This window comes from Saccoglossus kowalevskii, chromosome 15 (genome assembly GCF_978046115.1).
Source record: "Saccoglossus kowalevskii chromosome 15, keSacKowa6.1, whole genome shotgun sequence".
Lineage (NCBI taxonomy): Eukaryota > Metazoa > Hemichordata > Enteropneusta > Harrimaniidae > Saccoglossus > Saccoglossus kowalevskii.
This window is the reverse complement of record NC_140655.1, coordinates 4568339-4585572: the sequence shown is the minus strand read 5'-3', so window position 1 is coordinate 4585572 and position 17234 is coordinate 4568339. Positions and strand designations below refer to the sequence as shown.

General features: G+C 37.4%; 1 protein-coding gene across 2 annotated transcripts; it reads right to left on the bottom strand.

The window, feature by feature from the left end:
• Positions 1 to 1054: 1054 nt before the first annotated feature.
• LOC102804900 (cytochrome P450 1A5-like) lies at positions 1055 to 16339 on the bottom strand. Of its 2 annotated transcripts, XM_006811059.2 has the most exons (10): positions 16251 to 16339; positions 15560 to 15740; positions 15107 to 15280; positions 6001 to 6097; positions 5531 to 5692; positions 5049 to 5257; positions 4542 to 4673; positions 3557 to 3796; positions 2798 to 2896; positions 1055 to 2072 (listed from the first exon to the last, which is right to left on the bottom strand). In XM_006811059.2, exons 2-10 carry the CDS (start codon positions 15723 to 15725, stop codon positions 1819 to 1821), a joined length of 1533 nt encoding a protein of 510 aa, XP_006811122.2. In that variant the 5' UTR covers positions 15726 to 15740; positions 16251 to 16339; the 3' UTR covers positions 1055 to 1818. The 2 variants fall into 2 exon arrangements, with proteins under 2 accessions (XP_006811122.2, XP_085364758.1); XM_085508632.1 differs by lacking the exon at positions 16251 to 16339 and having other exon boundaries at positions 15107 to 15301; positions 15560 to 15700.
• Between the last annotated feature and the right edge of the window lie 895 nt (positions 16340 to 17234).

Genomic DNA, 17234 nt, shown 5'->3' with positions numbered 1-17234 from the left:
CACACCCATAGTTGCACGTTCCGAGGCCTAATTGTACGTCAACGCAGAGTGTTGAGCCGTACTGAACCGATCTGTTGTCCTCGACCCAACTCTCTCTTTGACGTGTACTCTGCATTCTGTCTCTACTGTACTCTCATACTCTGACACTAACTTTCTGACTTGACTTGACTTACTGCCCTTACTGTCTACCTCGAAAAGTTGCATTGTGGAATGTATCTTGTTATCTTAAGATCACTACGCTCTCTTGCGTAATCATGCGAAATGGAGTGTCAGTGAAGTACAGTAGGACATTTGTAGGGTAGCTCAAACATTGACTCACTTTTTGATAGCCAATGCAATATGTTGGAATCTCAAATATGCTGCATTATTTATCATCAATAAATTATCAATATTATTTGTTTGTTCATTCAAGAGCACTCGTCATATAAATCCCTGCTCTTATTTTCTTTACATTGCAAACTTTCAGTCGAACAGACGAATTGTTATCCGCGATTTGTTGATATTCTGATTCTGGGGACACTGGTAAAAATAGAACCCTGTTGGTATTCCTGCGTAAAACGACGGTTGAGGGAGATAGATTGCATAACAATGACGACGCATGATGTGACTACACAATGGGCCCATCGCATTTCCACAAGGTAGCAAGATGCAAACGGTACTGTCACTGGCCAAAATCGTGTGTTGCTGGCTTGTGGTAGCTTGCCAAGCTCCATAATCGTAATCCAGATAATTCACGTAATGAAGATTTACCTGCAGTTTGAAGCCGTTAATATTCCAATTATTATTTGCATCATGTATTATTCAAATTAAATTGTTATTAAATATCCTTTATGATTGAACTTTTATCAGTGCAAAAGGTTGGCATCTTGCACGGACATGCGCATAAATAAATATCCTGTATTACATCGTTCTCGCAGTCATTTCAATGACAATTCTACAGTTGAAAAGATTTTCAATATTTGTAATTTTTGTGTTGCATTTGCTATATGATGCATGACAAAGTCTACAAAGAATTTATAAGCGGCAATGCAGCAAAAACAAACCAAATTGTTAATTACTTGTATTTCTTATTTTATTATTGATCAATGAATTATTGCTACTTATACTTTCAGAAAATAAATGTTTAACTATATTTTACATGCGCTATCTGTAAATCATAAATGATAAATGCAGGGAATCAATTTTACCTCATTATCAGAATATGAAAAAATAATTTTTAATGTAAATTGAAAGTATGACACAAATTATTTAAAAAATGTATAAGCTTGTGTCACAAGATTTTACGTATTACTAATCATATGAATATTACGAACACCTTGAAACCACTTCATAATTAGCACAGAAAAATATTCGCACAATCAAGACAAAACGTTGAGGTGTATGCGATCACAATAAACTGGCACTACAGGCCAACGGAACAACAAAGAAATACATTTTTCAGATTAACAAACATAAAATAAAAAATACTGGAGTAGTGAGTTTTTGCGTTAAAAATTCGGGTCAAGATTAAAAATATTTTCTAACTTCAGATGTTCAGAGCAAAACACTTGAAAAGGATGAATTGTGTAACAACTATCACTACATATCAAATCAAAATGTGACTGTTTTACCAAGCGCTGTTCCAGGGTGCATACATCATTCGTTTAAATAAAAGCTAATACTAATAGCTCGCCTCTAGGGAATGACCTAGAAGTGCCCACTAAGTAAAACATGATATTCCCTTCTCATAGATGCCGTTCGCATTTGGGCTCTCCTAAAATGATTTTATGATCAATTATACAAAAATATAGTAATGTTTCTGAAGTTGATAACACGAGTTTATTTTCTCCTGTTAACGGCAATGACCTTATATGGACAACATTTTATGACCTGTGTGATGAAGTGTGGCTTCAAGCACGGCTTTCTGTGGCCTATTGGCAGAGTAAATGTGTACTGTTGAAATACACTCGTAAAAAGAAGAAACAGTTCATTCTTAGCCAATGCTTCTCCCATACACACTCGGCGTCCAGCTGAAAATGGCATGAAACTATCCCGTTTTGACAGCATCTCTCCATCGGCATGCAAGAAACGTTCTGTAGAATGAAACATACGCTATGTTTGTGTTACACTGTTCATGCATTCTGCGAATTAAGGAGGCAAGTATTTATGAAACAAATATGTTTTTTTTTCAAATTTGCAAGAATAAACAATATTAAATATGTCATTGTTTGCATGATTTTTATTTATGCAATAGCAATTACCAATAATATTTTTATTTCGGAAATACAACCCAAAATATTTCTAAACATAAAATCTGAAAATGTAATTATGGGATATCATAATTACACTAAAATAACTTCGATATACTACACTTCTGAAAGTCTAAAATAAAAACGAAATGTCCTGAAAACGCCTCAGTGGTTGGTTTTATAATTGTTTTAGACCCTCGGCTTATTTCCAGGTTTATTTTAATGTCGTCTAACTAATCATTGGATCGCATAGAATTTCAAAAAAAAAACCTGAGACGCAAATGTCTGTAGTGATATCGGTTGGGAGTCATAAGACAAGTTTTTACTCCACCAATAATGTTCTATTTTTCCCGTCACCTCGTTCATTGTTTTTAAATATCTGGGTCAGAGAGATTAGTCCAATAATTAACGCGATGACGGGAATTAATGATCAAATATTTGAGGCGAAAAGTTCCATTGCTTGCTCGCTATCAATGATATGTTTGAGGCTAAGGTGTATATGAAACATCGTGTCGTGTATGAGAACATTGTTGACTGTTTCAATCAAGCTGATTTGATATGCAAGTTACCTGGACAAAAGTCCTCCGGTTCTTCCCAATATTTCCCATCCATATGAACATTCCACAGGTTACACCAAATCCATGTATCCTTCGGTACTGCATACCCTCCTGTATTAGATTTAACAAGAAATTGAGAATAATATGAGCTACATTCAAGACTTTCTGAAGAAATGGTTGACTTTCTGGGGGAAAACTTCTTGCAATTAAAGATAAAATGATCTGTCAGATAAAATAAGTGCGGTATAACACATTAGTATAATGGTAGAATACACAAGTAGAACGGTTTAACAGAATCGGCAGAAATCTTTATAATTTAGTACGAAGTTATATTGAATATATTAGGTAGCCGAGCTGACATTTTGTTTGTTTAACAATTTGATTTTATGTAGTATATGTTGTGTATTTGTGTGTATAGTACATGTTTAAATAATTTATTTGAACTTGTTCTTTGCATGCGTGCATGAACTGGTCTATGGACCTCGTTTGTATATGTGAGTCACTCATAAATGTATTGAAGTTGATGTGCTTGCTCATGCGGTAACCAGAATAAATATAATATAGTATGTTTTGGCATCTTTATATTTTGGAACGTCTTGGCAGTTGTAGATCAGCTTCATTGAAATACAAATAGGCTACACATTTCTTTGTAACATTTATCAAGGTTACTCAGCTGAGCTAGTCCATTGTACTATGAATTATAAGAGACGAAGTTACTATTTGGTTATACTTAAACAAATGTATTTGCACATTATGCAAAAAAAGACGCACCTACAAATGTATCCACCGTAGTAGTATGAGGCAAGGCAAATGGTATAACTGTTCGTATTCGCATGAGCTCACGCATAACGGCTTCACAGTACGGTAGTTTACCCCTATCAGCTAGCAATGGAAGACGACTATCTCCAATGACGTCATCGATTTCTCTCTGTACTTTAGATTGTATATCAGGGTAATACGTGAGATAAGCAATGCTCCAATCTAACGTGTTGATTGTGGTTTCCATTCCCGCTGAAGAAATGAAATAGTCAATAATCTATTTACCACTACATCACTACGCTATACATAATACTATGCAAATGTATTTACGTCGTTGTTGTGTGATATGAGATTAGTGCTAATTTTAAAAGATGTTACTTATATATGTAATTTTGTTAGATTTCATCATTATGGTGTTATTCTTTCTTTATTTTTACATTATTATGTCATGTTATTATTCAAACATGATGCATTAATGACATAATACTATGAAATCACACGGCATAATAATATTAAACTTGCAAACGGCTTCACAGTAGTCCAAGTCTCTACAAAATCTCTAAATCCTCGCTAACATGTAATTCCCTTGGTACATACATGCTGCAAGCCAAATTTCTGATTAGTTTATTTAGATTATTTATAATCAATATCTAGGAATTTTATATGGGCATAATTGATGGTGTCAAATCAAAAGCAAATAGTTCAAATATCTTCACCAATGAACACAATACTCATTTAGGAGTTTACCCAAATCTCCTTATGTACTAGTATGTGCCGAATATCTAGTAGGCGTGACACAAATATTTGTTATGATACTCATTTCATCAATACAAATGTTTCACAGGTTTTGTCTGGTACTTTCGTCTGATATTTGGTACTGAATCGCATTCAACATTCATAAGTATTCGTTATATTTTGGTTAAATTCGTGCAAAACGTTGTAATTTTCGCGTCATGCGTTGTCTTCTTGTTAGTGTCAATAGTTCTATTAAACGTACCTGCAAATATATCAGACAATGTCTGACGTAGATTGACGTCTGTAAGTTGCTTGGCCTGGTCTTCTCCAGCCAACTCTGCTTTACGCTGAATTGATAAAAGGTCATCGATGAGACTTTTCACTTTTGTATTACCTGAGTATATAGTAACAATAGGAAACTTGTTTGTAATAGAACACTTTAGTAACACTATATCTTTTGTCAGTGCTTATATTCCAGTCAGCTCAGTCAGTATGTTGAAAAGTTGAACAGTTTAGCAAAATAAATTGAAGGAAATTATGACAAACAAACCAACGACGAAATGGGGACCCAATAATCACCAGTGACTAGGATACTGAAGTAATCCATGTTACGGAATTAACAAATATAAAAGACAAATAAAATGGACTACAAACTGAAAACGTTAGTACAAGACATTTTTCACATCTTGGTGAATCACGTCAATTATCGGCAACGCACACACAATTCATGAAACGAGAAATACCTCCCCAACAAAAAAATATATTTTACCATTTCCAAGCTTGCCTTTATGTTCATCGATCTGATGTTGAATTATGTTCAACCATTCTTTCATATATTTCTTCATTGCAATGTGTCCGGGAGTAGGTATATAACGGAACAGTGGAACAAAGTCAGCAGCTAGTCCATTCCCAAAAGATTCAAACAAATTGTTCATGAGTACCATAATCTTTAGAAGTTCAGGGTCGTCATATTCGTATCTGTAATAAAACAGACGTTACGATGATGAAATATCAAGATTTATAATACAGATCTGGATTATAATTTTTTTGTGTTCCAAGTTTTGTCCCAAAGTCTGCTTAGGCACATGTTTTTTTGTGGCTCTAGAGATGTTCTATTTCATAATTGTCGGCGATTCCCTACCTCAAATTTGGCCGATTTTAAGATACTATAGTGAAGTGAACGTATGATGAGATTAATAACACAAAATAATAAATGGTGTGAATATGTTAGCAGCATCACCATTGACTTACTTCTTTCCAAAACACATGGAAGCAATGATATTACCTACGAGCAGGTAAAGTAATGTTTTCGGAATGAATGGCTTTCCATTGTATTTAGCGATAGCTCTCTGGAAACTAGGAAAGGCGTCACATCGTATAAGAGATTCTAGATTTTCGCCGCTAGCATAATTTCTAAAATGGAATCAATAAGAAGTGCTGATGTTAATTACTTTCTATATATGTGAGGCGGTCTTGCTCTGAATGTTGGAGAAGTTTATTGGAGGTAATAATACACTATTTGATCACTAATGTAGCGTATACTAATTCCATTTCTGTCAATGAGATTACGTGCTTGAAGTATTTATGGGTGCTTTCAATTGAGGATGTTTCAATACACTACTAATCTCGTACGCCTAGAATTAATGCTAGGAAACCAACATACTGACAATATTCAATCCATGTCAATGCAACAGTGGAGGATACAAATTATATAAACTCACCTAATGGCTTGGTGACCTATCTTTCGCTGCAACTTCCACTTATCAGTGAAGTTACCAAATATAATGTTTTGACTCTCTTCTGCCATCAGACTCGAAACTGCAGTATAAGATAATTTAATTAAACTTACCCCGCTAAATGTTGTTACACTCGGGTTTGTACACTAAGTTCACAATGGTTACACTCACGGGGATAGGCATTCATAAAACGAATTTTGTTCGCTGATGGCAGAATGATTGAGTACAAATAAAAACGCATGCGCACAGTATGGGAAATATGACATAGAACAGCATTTCAAAAATGGAACAGTGATTTTACTGTAATGCACTATGTTTGCAGTATTTATGCTGCTCTCAATATAATCTTCAAAAGAAGAAATCTTTAGCAAAGATGCCTTGCTTTGGAAAGTTTTCAATCCCAGTACAATTGGTGGGTTCAGTGTGATTTGTTTCAAATGAATAGTTAATAACAAACTGTAGGTACGATTTAATACATATGACGTCACGAATACATTAGCATACATTATCTTACGTTCATTTTTTCACGTTTTTTTAATCGTACGAGTAATGACGATGTCGTGAATAAAATATGATGTCACATTCGGTATGACATCATTTCGGGTTCAATGACCCTGTGCGAAGAGCGATCGCCAGTCAAGACGTTTGTCGGAATTTGGGTATCACAAACTCTATCAGTTGCAGGGAGGATTTTCTCGGCGGTGGTACGAATTCCCTGTGACTGTGTTACAAGATTAAAGAAGGTGAAAGGATAGAACATGTTGATTCCTGCACCCTCTATCTATACATCAAAAAGTCCACGAGATATCCAGTTGGGCAGTCATGACTAAATACGTCATCGCCAGGCTATTTCAATATTAACAAGTTTGACGTTTTGCCTCTGAGAAGATTGTATACACCTGTTCTGCTTTTCAAGGCAAACAAACTGATGTTCCCACTCCAAATGCACATAAACCATGAATCAAGACAGGCACTGTGGCAATGAGCGTCAGCTCACACTCCGGAATTTGAGAGGCTGACGGAATGGGGTATCACATCACCATGGTCTATCAAGTTTGACATTATGATGAATCAACAATCTGCCACCGAGAACATGTTTCTGAAGGTTGAACAAGAGTCTTCTGGTTATCCAGAGTGGTACCGGACAGAGGAAGACCAAACCACCTATATCCAGAGGTACCATGAACGAGGAGGTATCGTCTTGAACAGAAGCAAGATAACTCCCAATTCAGGCCTCAGAGTCCTCTCCAAGCTAAATCTCAACTCGTTCTGGGGAAAGTTAGGACAGAGGTATAACTTTGGACAGAGCATGAATGTAGAAATTATCGCAGAACTGTTGGTATTGTTGGCGGATACTACGAAGGACATCACAAATCACATTTGTGTCCAATGAGATGGTGCACGTCCAGCACTGCCTGACTTAAACTGTGCAGTGATCTGAAGAAACTAAGTAGCAGACTCTTCTACTTTGACACGAATTCCATCATTGACATCCAGCAAGTTGGAATCCGCTGACAGGTAATTATCTGAGAGATCTGATGAAAAAAGAGGTCCAGCGGATAATTATGTCAAAGAATTCTTATCGGGAAGGCTGACGATTAATGCATACTGACTACATAAACGCGACAAAAGTGAAAACGAATTACAGAAATAAACTGGCATTTAATTTCGAATCCATGAACCGACTCATGTGGGGGACAAGTAGCCCAATCACAATGACATGGGCTCTGCCAAAACGGACGTAGTTCTATCACTCGCCTATTCTGCGTACTGCATTATTTTGTTTTGAGCGGGATTCTGAGAAAGTACATTGAAGAACGTAAAAGAAGGCACGATGACGGGCGAGGTCTAACCATCCACCCACGTCAGCCAAGATTCTCACAGATACCTCCTCAAGCATCTGTTACCAGACACTCTTGAGAAAGTACGCATTCAAACGAAAATTCTTCCATCTCGAGTATCAATAGTGTACAGTATATAGTCGATAGTCATTTCATCATATTAGCCCACATGCTAAGGAACGTCCATTTCCTCTCCATATTGTACAACTCGAAACAACAAAATGGGGTACTCTGTGCGAATGTTTGCTCAATGTGTTGAAAACGAACCTCCAGCTATCGCCTAGTCAGAGAATAAAATTATCATGGTACGCGAAGCAGCTCTGAACACTGTCCGACAAGAAAACTCCAGTTGAGAAGAAACAATTTTGGTTCAGAAAGAAGGTTTCCTGTCCGCTTTAATTGTCCCTTTCAATACGCTCACCCCTACTCGGTCTTAAATAGATGGTATCTGTGAAGAGGACGTCGTTAATCCCGGCTGAGCAATTATCCACCATCCAAGACTAGTATGCTCCAATGTGGTGTAATCGCTGACAAAACGCAAATGACAAATGGATTGTCAAATGACAAACTGTGTCAAAAATCTCTATTCACAAGTACTTATTGTTCCAGGGGATGAAAAGGAGCATATTCAAATCTCTGTTATGTGGCAATTAACCACTGGTGTCGCTGTTGCTGGTTGGGAACCTCAACTATATGCAGATGGAATTACATACAAATCTTACAAAGTGTTCCTAAGAGTATGCAGAGAAAAGCGAAGCTCCTAATTCAGAAAGTTGAACAGAACCAACTGGCTGACTGGGGTGAAACCATTAACCATTGCTAGACAATCCATGCCAGGCACGCACGCCATCAATTTAGTCAATTATTTCTTGCATAAAGGAGGAATTTGAACCTCGTCAGTTGGAGAGAGTTTGTCGAGGTTATGAAAATTTCAAATGTTCCTCAACCTCCAGATGCAATACACTAAACAGGATGTTTTGCACATTGACAGAGGAATGAAATTCACCAAGAGACTCTTCTATAGTTCTAAATCAAGCAGTATGGAGAGGTACAACAGAACCATCAAGTAAAACCAGCCAAGTTTTAAAGAATGGATACTTGCCGAATTGGACCAAAGAGGTATTCACGGTCACTGGAAGTCCCCCCTTTTACAAAAATGGGATGTAAAGGAAGATGATGTATTGTATGCTGTGGAGAAAAAAAAAGAAAATGTAAATGCCAAAAAAAAGTGGCACAGGTATGGCTTGTTTAATTATTAGATGGTAACTTGCAACGTTCGTATATAAGATACACACATGCGGCAAACTGATTTATTTCAAAGACCCATCATGTAATGCCTTACTTGATATTTCCTGGAAAACACGTTGACGAAATACACATGTACACTGTCAAACTAAGCGAAAACACTTTCATTAGGTGGCAATTTGGGAAGTAGAGTTGGCTGACATCCACTACCCAAATTCGTGGTACAACGTCGTACATGAACAAGATGGAATCTTTTATGATGCCACAGTCGGTCAAAGAAATCACAGAGAAATGAAATTGAATCCAGGCTACTACAACTTGATCGAAATGACTTTAGACGTGGTCCAGGACAAAGATCTGCCAGATGAGATACTGATGACATATAAGTCGAGGTGAGAGAGAGTGACCATAGTTAGAATTTCCCAAAATACAACGATTATAAATGAAACACTACCTTTCTGATAGTAGAAGTTTTTATTTCCTCTACATGTATTGCAACATAGTCGAAAATGAAATCGCCAGGGACATCTCCGTTCCACTTTTGAGGATAGTAAATGTTGAAACAATGAATGGAGATAAGATCAATCACACTTTCAACAGTCAATGCTTACTCCCGATTCGAATGTCGACTTTAGAGACTGTGGAGATTGATATAAGGTAGAATATGGGGAGAAGGTGCCATATTAACGTGGACGGGTGATTGTGGTATTAAGTTTTCGCAAAGCTCGTCTATCGCTAGAGTGAACAGATATCAACCGTACACTCCACACATTACTTATTCGGTATTAGACAATTTAGTTGGGAGACCTTCTCAAACGGGTTGTGGATGCGTCATCAAAAGGATGAAGATGATGACAAGACATGTAACTTCTTCCAAACCTAAGTAGAGGAGAATATATCATATAAATATCAGGGGTAAATCTTTCTCTCTCTGGGTTCTCCACACTTGTCAGGGGGGAATCTCGTCTCGTCTCTATATCTCGTCCCCTCGAGGTACGGGATCGGGAAAGTCACTTTAACTTTACAGTCAAATAAGACACACACAACGAAATACGTTTCAGCTCTCGTCTTAGTCGATCTTTTGGAGCACTCTATAAGACACAGCGCCCTGGGGAAAAGTCCCCAAGACTCTCGCAAGGCTGACCCAAGACTTGCCCAAGACTGGACTGCCTCAAGGCTCGCCCCAGGACTCTCTTGGACTCTCGACTCGACTCGACTGCGTCTGTCGTGGAGTATTCGCCAAGACCAACTCAAAACAACTTTATTCATTTTCAAAACTCTGACCAATTACAAAACAGTAAAAAGACTCTAGGGCGTAACCTTCAATCATAAAGCCAATCACACTAAGTACTGAATACGTCATATCTTTTGATTAATCGTTCACTACATTAATAACTACGGTCGTCAGAATAGCGACGGTATCTTGTAATTAGTTCCAAACCACTGAGCCAAGTTCCGTCCAAAACTTCAAATAGACCTAAACGATGACAGACATAACACAGCAATTCGCTAATAATCAGCTAATTAAGTCGGCCAACAGATACGCGAAAACAAATTCATGACACATCCCTTCACCCAAACTGAGATATGCCTCTCGGCATTGCACGTTCACAAATCAAAGATACCGTCCTCTACTCATCGTCATACAGGTTAAATACAATACTAATAAAAGGAATAAATCAAAAAGAGAAAAACACACTAATTAAGTACAATGATTATAAAGTCTAAATACAATGGTTATAAAGTCGCAAATATCAACGGTTATAAATCAAAAACAAGGGAAAGGCTACCAATCGACTCACTTTTCTCAAAACGGTTCGCTGAGGTGACCCTTCGCTGCACTGTCTCAGTTACTAAAGGTTACAAACTCTATATCAAAAGGTCAAAAACTAAGGCGTTGCGGTGTAACCAAGCGATCAGCCAATCGCTGCAGTCGACAGCATGATCACGTGATTACCAGGGATGCGTCTCTCGGTTAAAGCATTGCAAAGCGGTAACTAATAAAGAATGAATAAAAAGCTATTAATCAAACTCTTGTCATATACGCTTATAAACTTCAACTGAACTCGAAAGTCGTTAATCTAAACAAAAGTCATACGGCGTGGAAACAGAATGCAAAGACAATGTCGCTTTCATAACACATTACTCCTCTGGCAAAATGACGGAAAAGACTAAAACGATATACACTACTGAGTTACATATAATCCTGTCAATCATGAACAAAAGCTTGCGATATCAAACAATACGTATATAAGCGCACCAAACTCTCATCTCAAAAAGACATTAAAAAACGTTACAAAGGTGCTATCAACTCAAAAAGCGTCAGAAGTATTCCGGAAAACAACACATGAACAAAAACAACTCTTAAAACGTCGATATCTCTGTACTCGACAAATCTCAAAACTCTGAAAAACTCATTGGGGCATTACTTTCCCCATTATAATCCGTACTCATAAACTCATAAAAACTCCATAAAACATCACAAAACTCAAAACACTATGTTGCAAATACTTGTCCACTGAAACGCGCTTAAATCGTTATAAAGGACCTCGAACGTCACTAAATATCATTTCAAAACAAAAATCTGGGCGCTTACACACATACAATTCGACACCACAAAAAAACGGTAAAAACAATAGAAAAAACCACCAATACATTACATTACTGAGCAATAGGGTTAGGGTTCTGGAAAAGAGTTCAACGTCTTGAGTTACACAGTGTCAGTTACAGTGTCCAACGAGCGGTTCTCTAAGCAATACACAGATCACTAAAGTTCTAATCAAAGTCTATAAGCGTCTCTTCTCTTGTCGCGTTAGTCCGGGGTCGTTCTTTCATCTTCTTGTCTTTAATGTCGCTCAATTCTTAATTATACAGTCCTATCCGGTACTCGTCCTTCATAAGGGGTTCAGAGGTCTTCATCTCTTCAGCGTCGTTCATCGGTGTCGTTCGGGTAAAGCCGTTAGTCGTCAAACGCAGTTTCCGAGTCGTCTCTGCCATCGCTGCTAGTTAGTTCGGTTCACAAGAAAGACACCCCTTCGTCATTTCACTTCTCTTCACAGGATGTCAATGTGTGTAAAACACCTGCCCGGGATCTCCACTCACGTATCAGGGGATAATCTTCTTTCTCTCGGGTCTCCACTCGTGTCAGGGGGGAAACTCGTCTCGTCTCTCTATCTCGTCCCCTTGAGGTACGGGATCGGGAAAGTCACTTTAACTTTACAGTCAAATAAGACACACACAACGAAATACGTTTCAGCTCTCGTCTTAGTCGATCTTTTGGAGCACTCTATAAGACACAGCGCCCTGGGGAAAAGTCCCCAAGACTCTCGCAAGGCTGACCCAAGACTCGCCCAAGACTGGACTGCCTCAAGGCTCGCCCCAGGACTCTCTTGGACTCTCGACTCGACTCGACTGCGTCTGTCGTGGAGTATTCGCCAAGACCAACTCAAACTCTCTTTATTCATTTTCAAAACTCTGACCAATTACAAAACAGTAAAAAGACTCTAGGGCGTAACCTTCAATCATAAAGCCAATCACACTAAGTACTGAATACGTCATATCTTTTGATTAATCGTTCACTACATTAATAACTACGGTCGTCAGAATAGCGACGGTATCTTGTAATTAGTTCCAAACCACTGAGCCAAGTTCCGTCCAAAACTTCAAATAGACCTAAACGATGACAGACATAACACAGCAATTCGCTAATAATCAGCTAATTAAGTCGGTCAACAGATACGCGAAAACAAATTCATGACATAAACATCATCGATATTGGTTCTACGCTTTGGAACATCAAGGCTAATATCGCTAATGCCAATTGGAGAAATCTAGCTGGGGATGCCGCTGTAGGGCCCATGAACGTAGACCGACTCGCCAATACCACTGAAAAACTGTTGCAAACCCGAGCGCCAACGTTGATAGCATTACGTCATGCAGTAAGACGGTCGACATGATCGGGCGAATACATGAATACATAATATTTTAAATGAAGTATTTACTCAACGGCATGGAAAACAGGCTAAAATTACACCGAAGTTAAAGATCGTATTCTGTCGACTAATCCGTACACGTATGGTAGTGTCATGAATTAGTTTTTGCGTTGTTGACTTACTTATTTAGCTGATTACTAGTGAATGGCTGTGTTATATCTGTCATCATTTAGGCTCATGCGAGATCCTGGACAGAATTTGACTCAGTGATTTGGAACTAATTACGATATAACCGTCACCATCCGGACCGCTATTTCTGACAGTTTGAATTTGCAGTTAGTAATATAGTGAACGATTAATCAAAAGATATGACGTGTTCAGTACTTAGTGTGATTGGCTGTATGATTGAAGGCCACACCTTAGAGTCTTTAAACTTCTCTGTAATTGGTTAAGTTTTGATACGTAATAAATATCTAAGTCCTCGGTCACAGGGAGACGGAGAGAGCTCCACGAGGCGAGAGAGTCTTGGTCAGTCCTGGGTAGAGACTCCGACAAGGTAGTTTGCCTCGAGGCGTTCTCGATGTGGCTGAAGACTAGCTATTGAAACGTATTTCGTTGTGTGCGTCTATTTGACTGTAAAGCTTAAGTGACTTTCCCGGTCCGGTACCTCAAGCAGATGAGATATAGAGAGAGACGAGAATTTCCCCCTGACAGTAGTCCGCCCACTGCACACAATTTAAGAGATTTTTCGAACAAAACGTTCGTACGTGGATCTACATCGCATTTGTCAAGCACCATTCTCTACAGTGTGTGGTCAATACATTGTGTATTATTTGTTGTGCAGATATCAAGGTAAACCCATGCACTACATAGTTGACTCTTTTACGTATAATAGACATTTAAACGATGTTTATGTGAACAGATATTTTAAGAACTTCACCAGACTCAATCTACCGCTTTTTGACAGGTATTTTTCCCACAAAGTTTTACTGGGTGATTTATACTTCGACATTTCAAACAAGAACAAAGATATAACGTATACTCAATTTATATCACTGTCTTTTTTTACGACAGATAACGATACAGATTTAGATTCTGATTAGAAAAAAAGTGTGCAAAAAGTAACTGAATGAAAAAAATGTACTCATTGGACGAAAGAAAGAAACAAATAAACAAAATTAACAAAATTAACAAAATATTTGTATGCAACATTATTTTTTATTTATCAGTGTTTCTCTCTTCTATGTTTTTAATCGAAGTGTTTCTTACTCATATCGTACTTCGTGGCGTTGAAAAAATACTTAACCTATAACGCTATAAATTTATACTGTTTTATCAACTAACTAGTTAGTTAGTATGCAAAAACACCGCATATTTATTAACGTACTCAGAGTGGATGTATGTGCGTGTGTGTGAGAAAGAGCGCCCTCTATTGTTCATCATAACATTCATGCCAGGGTGGCGCAATAAATAATTTGCGACGCTGTAATTACCAGTACGATAAAAAAGGGTCACTGAACCGGAAATGATGTCATACCGGATGTAACGTCATAATTTATTCGTGACGTCGTCATTACTCGTACGATTACAGAAAACGTGAAGAAATGTATGACACTTTATGCTAATTTATTTGTGACGTCAATTTAATAATCGTACCTATAGTATGTTATTAACCACTCACGTTGTATAATTATTTACTTTTATGTATGTCGATATAATCGCTTTGGTAACTACTAGGAATGAAAAAAATAGCTAAAGCATAGGTTGTTGTATTAAAACGAATCACGTTAGTTAGTGTCTCATATGAGCATACACATAAATCTGGAATGGTGAACTTTACCCAAGACGGTCAACTAATTTGTTTATTTAGTTTTTGACAACCCTACTGGTCACCGTTCGTACAAAGGTCAAATTTATTTTGCCAAAATCAGTTTAAAATTACGGGTACCGAAAGGACGTTTAGGGTACTAGTATTCTTCAGTTCAAATAATGGGGATGATTTTACACATCTCAATTTTAAACCGTTGTTTGTCTTGTGAATATAACGTATCAAAGTGTTAAAAGTTGACTTACATGTATAAAAATATGGCCTCCCAGCAAAATCATTTTGTTTCTTCACCAATGCTTCTTTAATAACATCTAGGGAGTTGAGTACAATCACAGGCTGACTGCCAATCTTGATTGTAAATATATCGCCATATTTTATACCATATTTCATCAGCGTTAGGTGGGGTTCTTTCAACAAATCTAATGAATGTGATTAAAGCGCTTGGAGCATGCATTGAATATAAATTTTTATAGTTATATTATTATACATATGACAGTGTCAGTAAAAATTCGTATGTTGGTGTTCAAAAGTGGAACAAACGCAATCGAATCTCAATGTTGAAGCAGAAGGAAAACATCATTAGGTTACACAACTTCAGCCGGTAGGTGGCCCTCAAACTTAAGCACGAATTCCGATCACAAAAACTTGTGTATTTTATATGAATATCAGTATGCTATGATTACTTGGGATATACTCACCTACCATAGAGCCAATAAACGGGTATCCCATTGGTCCAGGTGGAAACCCAGATGGTTTGCGTAAACTGAACAATCCATATGTTATGATAAACACCAACAACAGTAACATAACATTAGTTGGAGTGTTGAGAATTTCAAAGATATGATGCAGGTTATAAGTTATCATGATTCTGATTTAAATCTGAAAACAAAATAAATAGTATATTCTACAAACATAGTGAATGGAAGATAAGACTGGTCGTTCATGGTGAGGAGAAAACATTTTTGTTCAAATGTAAAACTGACGCTGTTTGGCTTTTAATTGGATCACGATGATATTTTCAAAAGCCTTGGGAAATGGGCTCTATGATCTTGTTCCTAATGAATGCTCGTATGCAAGGAATTATTTCATTTCGAATGTCGTTAAGGGGATCATTAATGTACATATCGTTTGACTAGGAAAACTTGAAACCTAGTCGGATTAAAGATGACCGTTCCTTTCAGTAAATATCGCCAAACTAGTCGTATTTATTGGATTATCACATATATCGCGTGACCTTTTGTTCTGAAATCAAATAAACGTATAGTGCCAAATTTGCGACAACCCGCCACAACACCAAAAACATACAATACTGACCAATACTACTAGTTATGTCACCATCTAATATACGATCGCAGCATCTACAGATACTACTGTGCTCTGTAAACTTACCTTTCTGCACATTACAATCCTACGATTAAATGAAAAGCTATTTACATTGGCTGTAAAATCCGCAGTTACCAGTCCTCACAAATAACCTTCAACTCACCTTGCGAATATTCTATGTGACTTTATAGGTCAATGAGTTCTATTTACACAGTGCGTTTCTACACGCATTGTCAACCCATTCATAGGTGAACCAACTGTGAACAATTCATTACCCTCGTTTGACTTGTATATGCACTCGCACAGAGTCACTGGTTTCGTAATTAAAACAACCGAAAATCATATTCAAGCGTAGTGATTTGGGGCGCGCAAATGCATTGAAAAAATCAAAACAATTTCAGACGGATTCAATTGCAAACTCCACAGAGACGGAGAAAGTTCGAGTCGACCTCTTTGTACCACGTAAAAACCATTGTAGTACAGTGCATTGGCGTCTTAGGCCATAACTATGGCTGGTAACACAGACTCCGTCCGCATACATACGAAATAACGCCATCTACGCCAGATAAGAAATGTATATCTCTGGTAGAGCAATTTGGATAGGAATCGGATTTGACAAGTTTTGTATGAATTTTCCCACCACGAGGTGACCTAATTTCTATAAATAACAAAATTGAAAAGTAATGTTTAGCCTTGCAAAATTACCGAAGATTACACAAAATATCTAAGCATGAGTACAGTATAACACGGCATACACCATGCAAAATCATGGCATTAAATTTGTTGTTGGAGAGTGGAATAAACAAACCAACCATAAATTAGTAAATAAAAGTCACATAAGGAAGTTACATGTTCATGAACTTAATCTATATCTCACAGCTTCTTAGATATTCTAGAGCTTATTTATGTGTTGTACGACGATTTTCGGGTACGACAAACTCAATTGCTTCATAGCTGATGAAGCAAGGATACTCACAATCAGTGCTTGTTAGAACTTTTAAAAGATATTTTAGAAGATACAAGCATTTAATTCCCAAATTTGTCTCGCAA